The sequence below is a fragment of the Oncorhynchus nerka genome, linkage group LG28 (assembly GCF_034236695.1).
Source record: "Oncorhynchus nerka isolate Pitt River linkage group LG28, Oner_Uvic_2.0, whole genome shotgun sequence".
Classification (NCBI taxonomy): Eukaryota; Metazoa; Chordata; class Actinopteri; order Salmoniformes; family Salmonidae; genus Oncorhynchus; species Oncorhynchus nerka.
The window spans coordinates 14,260,333-14,279,188 of NC_088423.1; the positions used below are offsets into that span (position 1 = coordinate 14,260,333).

At 40.8% G+C, this 18,856-nt stretch overlaps 1 protein-coding gene across 1 annotated transcript; it reads left to right on the forward strand.

Moving 5' to 3' along the window:
- Positions 1-10,234: 10,234 nt before the first annotated feature.
- Positions 10,235-14,662, forward strand: LOC115113823 (meiosis-specific with OB domain-containing protein). The gene is made up of 13 exons (XM_029641810.2): positions 10,235-10,323; positions 10,526-10,583; positions 10,855-10,986; positions 11,103-11,175; positions 11,262-11,457; positions 11,659-11,759; positions 11,843-11,895; positions 12,001-12,096; positions 12,246-12,338; positions 13,557-13,701; positions 13,869-14,055; positions 14,157-14,243; positions 14,387-14,662. The coding sequence occupies exons 1-13, from the start codon at positions 10,255-10,257 to the stop codon at positions 14,489-14,491; spliced, it is 1,395 nt and encodes a 464-aa protein (XP_029497670.1). The 5' UTR covers positions 10,235-10,254; the 3' UTR covers positions 14,492-14,662.
- The last annotated feature ends 4,194 nt before the right edge of the window (positions 14,663-18,856 follow it).

Consider the following 18,856-nt stretch of genomic DNA (forward strand, 5'->3'; position numbering starts at 1 on the left):
AGCTCAGGGCTTTGAGCAAGCCAGTCATTTCTGTATGGACCTCACTTTGTGCACGGGGACATTGTCATGCTGAAACAGGAAATGGCCTTCCACAAACTGTTGCCACAAAGTTGGGAGCACAGAATCATCTAGAATGTCATTGTATGCTGTAGCATTAAGATTTCCATTCAATGGAACTAAGGGGCCTTGCCTGAACCATGAAAAACAGCCCCAGACCATTATTCCTCCTCCACCAAACTTTACAGTTGGCACTATGCATTGGGGCAGGTAGCGTTCTCCTGGCCTCCGCCAAACCCAGAATTTTCAGAGAGCGTTTCCAATTGCTCCAGAGTCCAATGGCGGTTAGCTTTACACCCCTCCAGCCGATGTTTGGCATTGCACATGGTGATCTTAGGCTTGTGTGCAGCTGTTCGGCCATGGAAACCCATTTCATGAAGCTTCCGACGAACAAGTATTGTGCTGACGTTGCTTCCAGAGGCAGTTTGGAACTCAGTAGTGAGTGCTGCAAGCGAGGACAGAAGATTTTTATGAGCTACCTGCTTCAGCACTCTGCGGTCCCGTCTGTGAGCTTGTGTGGCCTACCACTTCGTGGCTAAGTCATAGTTACTCCTAGACATTTCCACTTCACAATAACCGCGCTTACCAGGGCAGCTCTAGCACATCAAAAATTTGATGAACTGACTACAATGGTGCCATGTTGAAAGTCACTGAGCTCTTCAGTAAGGACAATCTACTGCCAATGTTTGTCAATGGATATTGCATCGCAGCTGGGGTGGCTGAAATAGCCGAATCCACTAATTTGAAGGGGTGTCCACATACTTTTGTATATATAGTGTACCTAGGCCCCTTATGAAGTATCTTAAAACTACACCAGTCCACTGTAACACACTGACTATGGGTCATTCAACAGTAATGGAATTTCACTGAGACTCAGATTGTTCACTGAAAATGTATCTCAAACAAAACCCGATTTCAAAGCTTAACAAACCATACATCAAATCAAATGTTATTGGTCACATACACATGGTTAGCAGATGTTAATTCGAGTGTAGCGAAATGCTTGTGCTTCTAGTTCTGACAGTGCAGCAATATCTACCAAGTAATCTAACAATTCCACAACAACTACCTAATACACACAATTCTAAAGGGGTGAATGAGAATATGTACATATAAATATGGATGAGCGACAACTCTATTCACAAGGACTACTTTTAACAATTTACACTGAACATTTTATTAAAACACATTTACTGGAAGAACTGTACAGACGCAAAGTTTGTTAACAGAATTTCGGTTAAATGTTTTATGCGTCTGTTATGAATCTGCTCCGAGATTGAAAGATGTCTGCAGAAAGAATGGGCGTCTGCTATGACATGACACATTGACTTTGGGGTTATTGAACTACAGTAAGTGAAGGGGATTTACAACCGGTAACGGTATTGCGGTAACAGAATATTATCATGGGTTCCTGATCTGTACTATACATAAATACATAATTATAGATATACTGCAAATGTTATTCTCTTCATGGGGATGTATCCTAAATAGGTACACAAAGGTAAAAATATGCAATTTCCTCCTTTGCATATTTGGTTATTATTCTACACACGGGCTATTATTTTAATAAGCTCTGCCCCCAAACAAGACCAAATTTGGTTGGTCAGGACCAGACCAAATCTGAACCAATCATAGATGTCTATGTTTCACAAGTTTGGACATCAAAGTACAGCACAGCAGAGCTCAGTATATTACAGTAGAGTATAGTACAGTACAGTATAGCACAATAGAGTACAGTACAGTACAGTACAGCACAATAGAGTACAGTACAGTGAAGCACAGTAGAGTACAGTACAGCACAGTAGAGTACAGTACAGTACATTATAATTTAGTACAGTACAGTTAAGTAGAGAACAGTACAGTAGAGTACAACAGAGTACAGTACAGCACAGCACATAACAGTAGAGTACAGTATGCTATAATTTTGTATAGTACAGTAGAGTTCAGTAGAGTACAGTAGAGTATGGTACAGTACAGTATAGTAGAGTATAGTTCAGTACAGTAGAATGCAGTAGAGCACAGTACAGTATAACATAGTAGAGTATAGTGCAGTACAGTAGAGTATAGTAGAGCACAGATCACTACAATACATTATAGTGTACTCAACTCTAGTGTGCTCTACTGTTTACTGTACTGAACACTACTGTACTGAATTATATTGAACTGTACTGTCCAAACTTGTGAACCCAACTGTGGTGTGTGGCTACTATGATTTCCCATTGTAGCCAATTAGATTTTTCAGAAATTCCGTTACCGATTTGGTCATTTCAAAGCACAAGGCAATGTTTCTTAAACTTACAGAAGGCTTCAAAACTACATCTAAGTGTTGATATCAGTTGGCAGGGGTCTTTACTTCAACATTAATGTGCTTTGATATATTTCTAATACCTTGTAAGACATTTCCTGCTAGATGTTGTCTAAGACCCCTTTTCCATCTGCTTGACCAGAAATCAAAGCCTTTGCTCATGCCTAATTTGTAGGATGGAAAATGGTTAAATAAATGATATGCCTTAATTTCTCAAACATATAGACTCTTAGCTTTCATTTGACGCCCAATTTGACATGCTCCTATGACCTTCACATGTTGGTGCTCATGGGTCCTTTTACATGGAAATGATCCTAGTACCAACGGGTTAAACAGAAAGAACTCCTCCAGAGACAACAGGTAACCATCTATACCATGGAGACAAGACACACTGCAATCAGAGACCTTTCACACTCCCAGGGATCGATCAGCAGCTAGTCAGGACGGCCTGATGACCATAATGCTGTGCAGTGTCCAGGCCATTATCTGACACAGTGACAGTCAGGCTGAGGTATTAGTGCACGTCGTTCCACACATAACCAGGCCTGCTGTGATCAATACACAACTAAAATAACAGGTAATATGATATTGATGGGCTCCCGATGATAAGGGGATAAGGAGAAGGGTTGGTGTGTGTGTGTGTGTGTTTAACTTAATGTGTCTTTCAACAATGTAAATGTATGTTCACACAGGATGACATTCCAATGCATTCCTAACTGCCACTTGCTCAGTTCCATCTTGCCTGAGTTGATCAAGCTGAAGTATTGGTGTGTTCAGACTAATGGAAATCAATGAGACAGAGAGCGTGCTGTTAATAAGAGCATTGCATTTCCACTTACTCAAGCTAAACCAGACTGAAGAGTAGCCACACCCCCATCTGATTAATGCAATAGCTCATCAGGATTGTGGAATACAGTCATTACAATGCATATGATGGAAGTCAACAATAACAGTACATGACTCACAATAGATTCTCTACTGTGGACCTTTACTACAATAGATTTTAATGTAATTACAAGCCTGGTGATGAGTTATTACATTTCATAACATGACATCTAATAACATGACAATAACATGAGCAACATATGTTTGCCTTATTTGGAAAGGAAACTAGAAGTTGTCTAAAGCAGAAAGAGACTAGCCATTCAGCCAGGGTGGCATTAAGCCCAATTTGGAGACCAAATATAATGTGACACTCAGCAAGACATAGACTACATTTAGGAACTTATTATAAAGTGACACAGACAATCTATGAGGGAGAGTGGAGCCAGGGCCCCTCCCTCCCATGCTGTAGGTCTAACCTGTCACCTCACAGAATGGATGCTGATTTAACGACAGAGATGTCACTCCCTGTAGGGGCAGGGGTGAGGGCTTCTTTGCCCACCCACTAAGAGCCTCATTTTCACTGGCACAGTTTGTGTGGTTTGTGTGTGGGTAGGGGCTGAATGAAAGACAGAGATGTCACTCCCTCTAGGGGCAGGGGTAAGGCTTCTCTGCCCACCCACTAAGACGGTTTCACTGGCACTGCTTAGCTCTTACACTATATTCTGATGAGCCTGCCAAGGGTCTGTGTCTGTGATGTCTGTAGGCTTGCTGTGTGTTCTCCTCCGTAACCACTGTATCAATCCCAAGGGCCTGGTCGGTAATTACTGGGAAGCCTCACCAGTCAAATTCCTGCACTCTGTCATCTCTCCAATCCCTGGAATGGCTTTTGGCCACACTTCTGCTATACATGACTGGGATAAATCCATAATCTGTTCCATGCTTTTTTATTAAAACCCAAGCCACATTGGTATTAATGCTTCATGAAGGGTTGCCTATAATGTGATCCCTACCATATGGGGCATGACGACCAGTCCCAGCATACCATCCAGCAGGAGAGGAACTGGAAAAGACAGTTGCGACCGACCCTTTCCTTCTAATACCAGAGTTTGATTTGAAAGAAGCCAATGTGTCATTGAAAAGGGAAAATTAGTAAGACATTTAGTTCTTGGAGGATGGACATGTCGATACAACTACAGGTTTTCATATTTTAACATCATTTTCACAACCTCACCAATAAGAGACTCACAGATGCCCTCTCAATATTATTTCAATTTTAACACAGAGACTTATACAGTCCACCTTTAATGAGCCACCTGGATGGATAACCTGAGGAGATGTCCTCAGGGCAGGAGATTAATGATGTTTGGGCTGGTGTGATACATCAACATGAGCTACAGTGAAACTTAATGACTCCCCTAACCAACTCCCTGAGGAGCTACTGGGGGTGACAGGCAGAGGAGATCTACACTAAATACTGAGAAAAACCCTCCATAGTGTTGCTCAAGTGGATGACGGATTATGCTAGAAATAGTGAATATCGATAGGTTAAGGGATCGTCAGAGCATTATGTATTTAACCCTTTGTCAGCATCAACACAGTGTTTTGGTCCAGGTACCACCTCACGTGCGTCTATGCTTGCCTCAGCTTAGTGGCTTTATAGCTAAGCACTATTTTTCTTATGCAACTTAATGCACTGAAAACACAAATATAATTGGTGATTAATGTTAAAAAATAATATTTTCAAACATGTTACATACTTAAGCTACCATATCAAATCTGCTCATAAACAGTGTAATAATTCCACATCCTGTTATTGAATGACATTATTGTAAGTACACTAACTCACCTTGTCCCATTTCATTCCATCCTTCTTGTGTTCCAGAACTAAATGGACTCATTGTTCAGCAGAACACAAGCAGCAAAGAGAAATGAAAGCTTCTGTTTCATATGTTCTCCCAAATATAATTGAACAAATGTGTGTTCCCTCTTATTTGGAACTTCAAAGGCTTGTTTTACTGAGAAAATGAAAAAACTATGGGGTCAAACTCGGAGAGAGATGTTTCTGTCTGTCAAGGCCGATCTGTGGAGAACAAACCTACACATTCTTTGTTCGGATTCTGAATGCATCTCAGATAGAAACAGGCTGGACCTTTGATGTTCCTGAAATACTGCACTGGTCTTTCCACAGTAAAGATGACAAATGGAAAGAAAGCTCTCTGGGCAATGTCATACTAACAGACAGTCACTGCATTTCAAGCTGGAGTTTTATTTTGGGTGGATAAAAAGTGAGAATTGAGTAAAGTTGATGCCGTTTATACAAGTATAAAACAATGCATCATGCAAGCAAGCACACACACGCTCACAAGCACACACAGGCATGCTCGCTAACACACACGCTCACAAGCACACACAGGCATGCTCGCTAACACACACGCTCACAAGCACACACAGGCATGCTCGCTAACACACACGCTCACAAGCACACACAGGCATGCTCGCTAACACACACGCTCACAAGCACACACAGGCATGCTCGCTAACACACACGCTCACAAGCACAGCACACACAGGCATGCTCGCTAACACACACGCTCACAAGCACACACAGGCATGCTCGCTAACACACGCTCACAAGCACACACAGGCATGCTCGCTAACACACACGCTCACAAGCACACACAGGCATGCTCGCTAACACACACGCTCACAAGCACACACAGGCATGCTCGCTAACACCCACGCTCACAAGCACACACAGGCATGCTCGCTAACACACACGCTCACAAGCACACACAGGCATGCTCGCTAATACACACGCTCACAAGCACACACAGGCATGCTCGCTAACACCCACGCTCACAAGCACACACAGGCATGCTCGCTAACACACACGCTCACAAGCACACACAGGCATGCTCGCTAATACACACGCTCACATGGTCACAAGCACACACAGGCATGCTCGCTAACACACACGCTCACATGGTCACAAGCACACATAGGCATGCTCGCTAACACACATGCTCACAAGGTCACAAGCACACACAGGCATGCTCGCTAACACACATGCTCACATGGTCACAAGCACACACGCTCGTCTGCTCGCGCGCGCACACACACACACACACACTGAAACCTATAATTACACCAGCTAAAGTCTCAGCATTGATGTGCTGACTGCTGACATCATGCAGTGTAATGTAACTGCTCTCTCCCTCTGCGCTGGTTTCATCAGCACCTTATTAAGACTATTTCAGACCTCAGTCAGAGTAATACCAGGTCAATTGGACCTGATGGACAACAGACAGAGCATAGTTCTACTAAAGCTCCCAGCTGGACTAGGCCTAAAGAACAGCAGTTGGACAGGTGGTAGGAATACTCGAGAGAAGTGCACACATAGTAGCCTACCTCTACAGTACTTTAAACTTGTTCCACTTTGGAAACACACACCCATACATGCACCATCATGCTCCTTGGCCAATGCTTGTAAAATGCTATATTTTCTGGTTGTTAAGTTTTGTCACCATTCGTTCATTAGGCTCTGCATTCGGCAAATGTAAGTTTTTCTCATATAAAAAAACCTATCATGATTGCTTCGATTTGATCTCTTCAGCATCACTGTATTACCATTTTGCACAACTGATTTGACTCTTGACAATAGTTCCATTGTTGGTATGTGGATTCTAGCTCTTTGTTCCACCTGTAACCCAACACCTGAGAATGTTAAGAAGTCCTGCTCTCCCTCCAGTTTCCAAATGGCACATAACTGTAAAACAACTTTGCTTCTCTCTCCTCTGTTTGGGAATATGGAGTGACAGATAATGGTATTACTCATATAACCAAGATAAAAACTGCCTTAAACAATTGTTCAAAAATCAACTGATATAATACAGTTTCAGATTATACTTTCCGTAAAATCCTTTCACTGGAGGGTCAGGTGAGAACAACTCTGATAATAGTGTTACCATAGAGAGTGTTACAGTCCCAGTGACAATATGGACCTGGCTTTGGGCGAGTCAGAGTCAGGTGTAACATGGCTGCCCTCTAGACAACTGAAATACATAAACTGTTTTGATTAATAGTTCAGGAGGGTCAAGTGTCAGGGGTCAGCAGACCCCTCCGGCCCTCCCTGGTGTGGACTCATGGAAGCCGACCCTCAGACGAAGGGCTGGCCAATCACAGAGCAGGTCATCAGTGACTCTGTTTGGAAACTTGTGCCTTACCTGCTCTACTCAGAATGAGTAATGAAAGCAAATGAAATGTCACAAGTGGCATTCCAAAACATCCAATAGGTGAAAAATGAACACAAATGATCAATTGTAGGGGCCGAGTAAACATTGATTTTCCATTATGTTGAATATAAAATCCAAGTAAATTAGCATACTGTATTCATTATGAATAAACCATGCAATAAAAAAAGTAGATTTCACATGATACATTTTCGGTGCGATCAATGGAATCACAAACCCTGTTAGGAAATGCCTGATGAAATTTGAATTTGTAATGTGATAATTGAATAGGCCTACCTAAATGACAAATCCGTACTTTACTCTCGTATGTCAGCCTACACACCTTTGTATGGAATTTTAATGTTGATCATTACTTTAAAGTTGTCAAAGAATAACTATATTTACCATTTATAACATTCAGTGTAAGGCTAAGCTAAAAACAGAAAACATAGTCCAACCTATGAACACCAACACCAGTCAGGATCTGATCCAAAAACACAACACAGCGAAAAGGATTAGAGTAAAGAACTTGACTGACGATAACCTGAATGCGGTTTCCAGTTCCACCTTTTGATAACCATTCAGCTGTGTAACACACTGTATCGTGTTCCAGCTCCGGCTTAGTGTATCAAAGCAGCACCCAGCATCTGGTGAAGGGTGGAGCTGTCATAGCTGTCTCATCAAATACACACACCAACGACTGACAGGTAGGTTGGATCATTTTAGGCCTCAGAATAGGGACAATACCGTAGCCTGAGGCACTGCGGCTATCCCCTCTATGTAATGGAAACATCTAGAACGTCAACGCTACGGAACAGAACAGACAGGCCATGCCAAATAATGCTTTGATATTCTACTTGTAGAATGCACCTGTGCATCATTGGCAGTTCGTCATTGTTCCTGCCGGTTTTACGTGTTTGCACAGCTGCCTGACTTGACTGTTCTTTGGAAGGTGTATTGAACGTTGTTGTATCTGAAAGGTAAAGGTTAAGTCTAGCCAAAATATTAGGGTGGATAGATTTACAGTATAAAAGTTAGAGTAAAATCTCAAACTGAGTAACTCAAAGGTGGAGAGGCATAGCCTTTACATATTTTGTTTGCCCATAGTCCATACGGATTTGCCTGCTTGTAAATCACACCTCTTTGTCTTTACATGCAAAAGACAGGTCAGTGATTAAGATACAGTATATTTACCTTGTAATATATATGCTTTGGATAGGTCTTCATTGGCCTCCTCTATGATAGTGTAATGTAATGTTGGGCTATTACTGAGTACACTGTACTAGTGTATTTACTTGCTTTTTATTGTCACATACACACCGGATAGGTGTTTTACGGTGTCAGCCATTGTAATAAGGGGCCTGGAGCAAATTAAGGTTAAGAGCCTTGCTCAAGGGTACATCAACATATGTTTTACTGTCGGCTCGGTATTCGAACCAGTGCACTTTCGGTTACTGGCCCAACGCTCTTACGGTTAGGCCTGTCTTAACGAACAAGGGGAAATCCAAAACGAGGCTTTCTCAATGCAGATGAGACAAGAATATTAGCCTCTTAGACCATAAAGTATTATTCAACCCCCCACCACCAAAACGAACACTTTAACCGTAAACAGCGCTGCAAAAATAACAAGGCTACTGTACCATTTCGAACTGCTTCTAGTCTATCATCCATCCACAAGGGCCGCGTGCGGTGGACGGGTGAACACCCGCGAAATTCACTGAACTAACTCCTGAGGCAAACGGAACCAGGTAATCTCAATGGCTTTTCTAACAAACACTAACAGTAGGCCCCATTTGCTTTGTATCTATTACCGGCATTTTATCTGACATCGTTTGTTATTCTGACCTTAGAGAAAATAGGTTTGCCTTACCTGGCTTTTAGCTTGCAAGGTGGTTCGTGGCAGATAGTCTGGCAGGAAGCAGAGGGTCGCCAGAGTAGTTAGCTAATTTAGCTAGCCCAAAAATGTAACGTTGCCAATGTTTATTGTTCCACTAAAAAAGTACCTCTTGCGTCTGGTGATATTTTAATTAGAAATTGTGCACCAATATTGAATTTTAAAAGCCTGTTATATGAATTGAAGTGTCATTTAATATGAATAAGGGCTTGATAAAATGCCCAAATTCAGGATTTTGACATGCCCTCTGTCAACACGGTCTCTTCTAGAAAGATTTTAACCCATTTAATCCCAACATTTCTCCCAAATTACACCACCATTGTAAAGCCCTAGTAATTTTGTTGCTTTGACAAAGTCATTTCTGAAGATCATTATTTATTTAATGTGATTAATGATTAATTTACGTCAGTCCCTCATTTTAAGGTCAACTCTGTTTCATGAACTGAACACTCATGAAACTAGTACTTTTAAAGTATTTTTTTAAAGAAACATTGAACATCTATTCTATGTCAAATGTTGGGTGTTTTGTGGTGGAAAACTGAGCGGGTTGAGCATTAAAACCTGTTACCCATAGACAGGCTAGAAATGTTTTAACAATTAAAATTTAAAGCTTGCATTCAATTGACAATCCTGTTATGATCAACCCTGTTATGGTCAACCGTGTTACTTTATTTGGCACTTACTGTAGTTTTACTATTTTTGTATTTATCCTCTTGAGATGGGAAAACATGTTTTTTTATGAAGTTTAACATTTTCTCTTTATGACAATGTTCAAATGAGGTAAAATCAAAAGTTTGTTTTGCCCAAGTTACACTTCTCAAAAGGCAGTGAATTGATGGAATGACCCATTTACTAACTCACACAGGTAGAATATCTGACACGTGTGTTTTCTATTCAATTTATTTCAGCAACTTAGAGCTTAGAACTGGATAAACACTTGGAAAATGGCATACAGCAGGCAAGCTAAGGACTTTGTTGCCATTTCTGATTTACATCCAAATACAACACATCCGGTGAGTCATGTGATATGATACAATTGTTACAGTAACCTAACTTGTGGGTGGATACACCGCCTTGAAAAAAATGATTCAACCAATTTGAATTTCAACCAACTGTCAAGACTACAACAATAATTTTGAATTGTGACTGTTGTATTGATTAGGCTAAATTGGTTTGAAGCATACAAAATGTTGAAATATCTATTCTGTTTTTCAGAGGGTGGCTGGAGTCATCATTGGAAAAACTGATGTCAAAAGCTTTCCAGACAGGAAAAGTTGAGGATTCAATTTCATTATATTTCCCCCATCATTTAATATTGGTGCATACTGGCATCAAATAGTCTAAATACAACTTCCACGTATTCATGTAGTATCACTGGTATCAAATTCAGCCTGCTGTCCACTGAGGCCTCCTGCCTTTGTCCTCCCAAAACATAGACTTATCCCCAAGGCATGCCTACGCTGTAGCATACTGTGCTCAAGTTTATGGCTTGCTCACTAGAACGCTCTACTGGCAGTTTTCTGAACTGATCTCTGGAATTTCAGGTATTGGTTTTGACAGATTCACTTTCGGCTTCACAATCAAGGACTCGCCAGACTATTTCATTAATGTATCCTTGTGGGGCAACGATGGATACATAAATGGACTCTCTAACAGCTTCCGCATAGGAGACTGTGGTAAGATTATGCATTCAATTCAATTCTATGAAGATGTAAAATAATACATCATGTAGAAACAATGTGTTCGTCTTTTTGATAATTACACTAATTTATCTGTATTTTACCCCCTTCAGTTATTATAGAAAATCCTTTAGTTGCTACCAAAGATCCTGAGAAAGAGGATAGATTCTGCCCCTCAACTCCCAGGTGCAGTGTACTGAGTGGTTAGTTCTCTTTTTAAACATGACTATACTCTAGTAATATAAGTAACAAAACCAATTTCTCTGTTTCAGCTTCTACAGGTTGCTGGTGAGTGAAGCTCACTCCCAGCTATCAATAGGCTCTGACATAGAGATGATGAACAGGCTGCTGCCTCTGCTCCACCTGCCTGTGAAGGACTCCCGGGACTTCTACTCTTTGGGAGACATCGTGGCCAACGGACAGAGCCTGGACAGGACCGTCATTAACATACTCGCCGCCGTTCGGTCGGTAAGAACTGAGAGTGCATAGAGTAAAGTAGGTTTTGAGGAGGGTAGTATCCGGTACACTAGTGTGACTTTAGACTATCATTATATAGTTGTATCTATTAATATAGGAGCCACAAACTAGGCCCTATTTTCACATGTCCTGTGGCATAAGTACCATATGTATTGGAAAAGTTAAAAGCGTTTCACTATTTCTGCCCTCCAGATTGCAGAGCCAAAGTTTTTCACCACGGCGGACGGACGCAAAGGGCAGAGGCTAGAAGTGAAGCTCTTTGATGATTCTGTCACATCTTTTCCCTTAGTATGGTAGGAATTGTACCACTGTACCCCACATGTCTTCAATATCCCCATCCTCTCCCCTGAGTTAACATAACCTTTGTATCACACAGCTGGGACAGAGAGGCCATTCAGCTAGTTCAGACTCTGATACCAAGAGAAACAGGTTGGTATACAGTGGACTCTTAATTCTTTGTGAAATGGAAATGTGAGATTTTGTGTTTGTTTTAAAATGTAATTGACTGAATAAGACTTTGTTGTGTACTTTAAGTGCTCTTTATCTCGGATGCCAGGATTGGTTTTGACAGCTTCCGGAACTGCATGACAGCTACAGTCAATTCTAAAACCATAATCACTGTCAACCCGGGTAAGGATATCACTTTATTTGGATTGATCACATCTGTTTACAACACATTCTCCATTGAGACACAGTAGACAATTGTTTTCAAATAGAATATTTTAATTTTCCAATACCTTATGCTGTAATTAATGTGATTCTGTTTTGAGATACATAAGATACAAAGGAAGCCAGCCTTCTGTTCAGCTATGCCAAAGAGGTCTCTGAGTCTGGTGTGTTGCATGAGGATGACAGGCCTGGAGATGTGCCTGGTAGGTAACAACCATGACTGTAGTATTATCATACAATTGAGACTTTGCACATTTTTAAACATTTTTTAAATTTAACTAGGCAAGTCAGTTAAGAACAAATTCTTATTTACAATGACGGCCTACCCCGGCCAAACCTGGACCAATTGTGCGCTGCCCTATGGGACTCCCAATCACGGCCGGATATGATGCAGCCTGGAATTGAACCAGGGACTGTAGAGACACCTCTTGCACTGAGATGCAGTGACCGCTGCGCCACTCAGGAACCCTAATGAGTTAGGCCAGAGAAGAAGAGGCAAAGCAAGAAGGTTAACTCCACCCAAAATCTGTTAATGAAAATAAGAATGAATGAAATTAATGAAAAAAGAATGTCAAATTTGGTCAACAAAAACTGGAATTGCTAATTTGCTACGTACGGTTTATTTGATCTAATAGAAGTTTGGTAATGGTTAGGTTGGTACGAATGCACACTGATATAGGTGGACGCACGTGGAATTTCGGCAACTTCTGAAAGAAACAACTTTATATCGGAGTGTTGTCTGTTGTTCACACGCGTGTCTGCCCTCTCATTGGCTAGAATGGCCCCACCTGATCTCACTTCCTACTACCTGCCTTCCATCTTTGAGGACATGTGTTTCCATTGTTAGAGCGGTAGGGTTGCAAAATTCCAGGAACAATAAATTCCCTGGTTTTCCCAAAATCCCGGTTGGATCAATCACAGATATCAGGAGGGAATAAGCAGAAGGGCCGGTATCCTCCATCCAGGATTTCTGGAAAACCGTGGAATTTATTGAAAGTTCCCCGAATTTTGCATATAGAGCAGTCACTCGACTATCATGTCAATATAATTTTTCTTATTATACCTTTATTTCAACAAAGAACACAGACTGAGACCAAGGTCTCTTTCACAGCTGGGCCCTGCGTATACATGTTTACACATACAGTTGAGGTACAATGATTAAGAAACTACACAAGACAAACAAATCGATCACAGATAACACAAAAAAATACAGCAACAGATTACATTTACACACAGGTTATTCCCCTAACAGCACAAGAACTTGCATTACCCGAAACAGTTACAAGCAATACAAAAATAAAAATCCTCCAATAAATATTTAAAATGGGCAAGGGGGACAAGAGTCTCAATAATAGGTAATCTTTGGTTAGGCCTACATGTATGATTCTCTGTTATTGACGCCACTGTTCTCCTCTCTCCAGTGGATTCTATCAGTGATGTGTATACAGTGAGCCAGCTCAAACTCAAAGCCCAGGAGAACCCGGAGGTGTTCTGTGGAATCACCTACAGCTTCATCTCCAAACTAGATCTAGACACCTCTGTCTCCAAAGTCATCAGAAGCAGGTGGTAAGTTTAAACAGTGGATACACTTTGACACATGATTATTGAATTCACCATTTCTCAGCAAATCCCACATTTTCTGACTACACATTTCATCTCATTGAAACGTAACTACATTAGCACCCTTTCTTTTTCCTGATTTACATATTGGTGCTGGTCTCCTCCCTGCTCAGTTCCAAGTGCAGGTACCAGGTGAATGAGGAGATTCAGAGCTGCTCCAACACAGCCTGCCCTGGGGGAGACCAGCCTCTAACTGTGACCACAGGGTTTGATCTTCTGGTGGATGTGACAGACCACACAGGAACCCTGCAGTCCTGCTCCCTGAACGGCACTGTCGCAGAGAAGACTCTGGGATGCAATGTGAGGGGAAATACAATATATAATAAGTGGGCTTATGCTGGATTTGTGCAGTTGCCCTAATGTGCAACCATGGTTGACAGCTCTGCCCTCTTTTGTTGCAGCCTGAGGAGTTTGTGAGTTTAACAGAGGATGAGCGAACGGCGATGAAATGGAAGATTCTCTTAGAAAGATGCAAAGTATATATCAAGGTGTGTAAAATCCTTATGTCATTGGTACTGATTAGCTTTGGAAAAGTTTTGAATGAACCTGTCAGTGGCAGCCTTGTCAAGTATTTTTCTCGGAATTTTGAGGTGAGGAACATAAAAAAATGTCATTCTACTGTATCTTTCAGATCACTCCCTCTCCCAAAAGCAGAAGTGGAATGAGAGGCAATGTCCTGCAGTGTTCCCTCGCTGATCCAGGAGAAGTGAAGCAGAACATGTCTTCCCTGCAGTAATCACATTTACCAGTTGTGTGGTTGGGTCCAAGTGTGGCGAGTCCTTCAGTAGCTTTCTCATATTAGGTGAATAATGGTCGAGATGCACCTTTGACATGGCTTGTGGGTTCTGTAGCTAGGCCTAGATAGAATGTACACATTTTTCATATTTATTTCCCTTTATTTTTTTTTTGGTATTGTATATGTGCTGCAATGTACTTTATTTATGTGTATAGTGATACATATATATATATATATATATATATATATATATATATTTATAGAATAAAAATATTTTTGAAACCATTGCATTATTCTCTAATGAGCTTGGAGGCCTATCCAGTTTACTGTGCAGATACAGTTGAAGTCCGAAGTTTACATACACTTAGGTTGGAGTCATTAAAACTCGTTTTTCAACCACTCCACTAATTTCTTGTTAACAAACTATAGTTTTGGCAAGTTGGTTAGGACATCTACTTTGTGCATGACACAAGTAATTTTTCCAACAATTATTTACAGACAGATTATTTCACTTATAATTCACTGTATCACAATTCCAGTGGGTCAGAAGTTTACATCCACTAAGTTGACTGTGCCTTTAAACAGCTTGGAAAATTCCAGAAAATTATCTGATGGCTTTATAAGCTTCTGATAGGCTAATTGACATCATTTGAGTCAATTGGAGGTGTACCTGTGGATGTATTTCAAGGCCTACCTTCAAACTCAGTGCCTCTTTGCTTGACATGGGAAAATCAAAAGAAATCAGCCAAGACCTCAGAAAGAAAATTGTAGACCTTCACAAGTCTGGTTCATCCTTGGGAGCAATTTCCAAACGCCTGAAGGTACCACGTTCATCTGTACAAACAATAGTATGCAAGTATAAACACCATGGGACCACGCAGCCGTCATACCACTCAGGAAGGAGATGCGTTCTGTCTCCTAGAGATGAACGTACTTTGGTGCGAAAAGTACCATTCAATCCCAGAAAAACAGCAAAGAACCTTATGAAGATGCTGGAGGAAACAGGTTCAAAAGTATCTATATCCACAGTAAAACAAGTCCTATATCGACATAACCTGAAAGGCCGCTCAGCAAGGAAGAAGCCACTGCTCCAAAACCGCCATAAAAAAAGCCAGACTATGGTTTGCAACTGCACATGGGGACAAATATTGTCCTTTTTGGAGAAATGTCCTCTGGTCTGATGAAACAAAAATATGATGGTTTGGCCATAATGACCATTGTTATGTTTGGTGGAAAAAATGGGGATGCTTGCAAGCCGAAGAACACCATCCCATCCGTGAAGCACAGGGGTGGCAGCATCATGTTGTGGAGGTGCTTTGCTGCAGGCGTGACTGGTGCACTTCACAAAATAGATGGCATCATGAGGCAGGAAAATATGTGGATATATTGAAGAAACATTTCAAGACATCAGTCAGAAAGTTAAAGCTTGGTCTCAAATGGGTCTTCCAAATTGACAATGACCCCAAGCATACTTCCAAATTTATGGCAAAATGGGTTAAGGACAACAAAGTCAAGGTATTGTAGTGGCCATCACAAAGCCCTGACCTCAGTCATATAGAAGATTTGTGGGCAGAATTGAAAAAGTGTATGGGAGCAAGGAGGCCTACAAACCTGACTCAGTTACACCAGCTCTGTCAGGAGGAATGGGCCATAATTCACCCAACTTGTTGTGGGAAACCTGTGGAAGGCTATCTGAAACTTTTGACCTAAGTTAAACAATTTAAAGGTAATGCTACCAAATACTACCTTATATAATGTTACTTACCCTACATTATTCATCTCATATGCATACGTATATACTGTACTCTACATCATCGACTGCATCCTTATGTAATACATGTATCACTAGCCACTTTAACTATGCCACTTTGTTTACTTTGTCTACATTCTCATCTCATATGTATATACTGTACTCAATACCATCTACTGTATGCTGCTCTGTACCATCACTCATTCATATATCCTTATGTACATATTCTTTATCCCCTTACACTGTGTATAAGACAGTAGTTTTGGAATTGTTAGTTAGATTACTTGTTGGTTATCACTGCATTGTCGGAACTAGAAGCACAAGCATTTCGCTACACTCGCATTAACATCTGCTAACCATGTGTATGTGACAAATAAAATTTGATTTGATTTGATACTAATTGAGTGCATGTAAACATAAATAAATAAATAAAAGGTGAAATAAATCATTCTCTACTATTTTGACATTTCACATTCTTAAAATAAAGTGGTGATCCTAACTGATCTAAAACATGGAATTTTTACTAGGATTAAATGTCCGGAATTGTGAAAACTGAGTTTAAATGTATTTGGCTAAGGTGTATGTGAACTTCCGACTTCAACTGCATATACGAAATAACGATGAGACAAGATTCTGGAAAACAGTCATGTTTGATGTGAAGCACATTTATGTGACTAAAAATGATTATACACTACTAATCTATCTTGGACAGATGCACATAACATAAAAAGGTAGTAGCATTAACCGAGGATCTTGTGCAATTTTGCAAGATATTAGTTCTGCGTGTCCACGATTAATACATTACAGTCAGGTGCCTATCAGACTAGCTCTTGCGAATCCAAGGGGCCATTCTGGCCTTGTGTTCCCACACCAAGCGTTGACAACCGTGCGACCAGCGTACGAAAGTCCTGACGCTCTGCCCACATATAAAAACATGTTACTTGCGATACGGTTTACAAACGTTTTGGAACATTACTTTCATATCAAAAATAAATATTTTTGGGGTGACAAGGCATCGCTCTTCTTGTTTATGGAAGAGAGAGAGATCACCTGTTCTAATTAGATATATAGCGTCCCCGAATACCTGTGTGTAACGGAAGAAGGACGTCAGAAAAGTGTTGTAACTGAAAAATACTATTGGCTGCAACTGTGGTAAAATAGTGTACAGTAAGTGGATATTTTGCATTTGTGAAATTATTTTTATGTGATATGTAAGTAGCGGTCCTTATGTTTCTAGAACCGCGATTGAGAATCAAATCACGTTTAGATGGAGTATCCGGCTGTTTTGGCTGCAAGAGACAGTTTACCTCTCTCTGAACAATCTCTTGTGGACAGATGCACAAACACATGGTAGTAGCATCTGACGAAGGGCTGTGGGATGCTACGACTAACGAGGAACTTATTCTAGTATGCTTATTTTTCATCACTGATCATTTGGTTAAATCACGATTTCGCAGGCGCTCGCGTCTTTCGAATTTCGGAAGGGGTGGGTACATTTCGGCCACTTGTCCGAAACTGGTTGAGTTTCCGTTTAGAGAGGTGGAGACCTCCTAGTGTCCTTGGTGCATTTTATAAAACTACATATTCCCCCAGAATTTCATCGAGCATATGATGTGACTTTTTAATTGTGGGTGTCTGAGATTACCTCTGAACATAGGGGTTGGGTTCCTGCCAACTACATTGCAGATGCATGCCAAATTTTAGAACGCCTGGACAGGTATTTAACATATCAGCTAACCAAATCATATGCCACAGCAATCTGATTCCCGACTGCACAGTCAATGACGTAACACTAAACCATTGGTTGATGCAATGCAACGCCTGCCCTTCTAGTCCACATGAACTCAACCAACAAAAGGAGACAGAGTTTCTAAACCCAGAGGAGCAACATCGTGAGTATTCCATGAACGCTTGCAAACAGACCAAGCAGACCTGGCCGGGGTTTGAGAAGTCTGAGGTGAAAAAAATATTCTCTAGTTGTACATTTTCTCAAATTCTAAAGGCACAACCTAAATTCGAGCCAATGTTTTATGTATTTGATTGAATATGTTATTACTCCAACCCCGTGAAAGTGACAAACTGACGCGTTTTGTAATGTTCGTCAAATAACGAAATGAGTGACTGATTTGACGGCGCAGTTTTGACGCGAGACGCCCGTTAAACCCGATGACATGTTTCTGGCACGAGTTTAGCTTGACAACGTTGCCATGAAATGGCCTACTCGTGTGATCAGGGATTTCTACTGGAGAATCAGTTTCTGCCTATCTTGATCCTGTACTGTATTGGAGAAGGATATTGGACGTTAAAAGGAGTAGCTAGCTACAGTATGTGATGTCATTATTCAGAATGACGACAACGTCGTTATCAAGGTCCCATTTTTTTTGTCTTTTGATTCAAATAATTTAATAACAGTTTAATTGTTTGTTAATAAAAAATCAAATACATGCCCTACCCACCATGCAATACAAGATTGTCAGTATTCAATTAATTATACGGTCATATTTGCTACCAAAATTCTTATCTGAATTAATGTATGCGAACATTTTATATTGATTAAAATATATAGGATTGTTAAAGGCATCAAATTGATGTAATACATTTTTCAAAACACAAAG

Excerpts from the sequence above, each read along its gene's own strand:
- LOC115113823 (XM_029641810.2), top strand. The coding sequence starts at position 10,255 with ATGGCATACAGCAGGCAAGCTAAGGACTTTGTTGCCATTTCTGATTTA. Across the intron at positions 11,458-11,658 it reads TACTCGCCGCCGTTCGGTCG|ATTGCAGAGCCAAAGTTTTT; the intron begins GTAAGAACTGAG and ends TCTGCCCTCCAG. Across the intron at positions 11,760-11,842 it reads ACATCTTTTCCCTTAGTATG|CTGGGACAGAGAGGCCATTC; the intron begins GTAGGAATTGTA and ends TGTATCACACAG.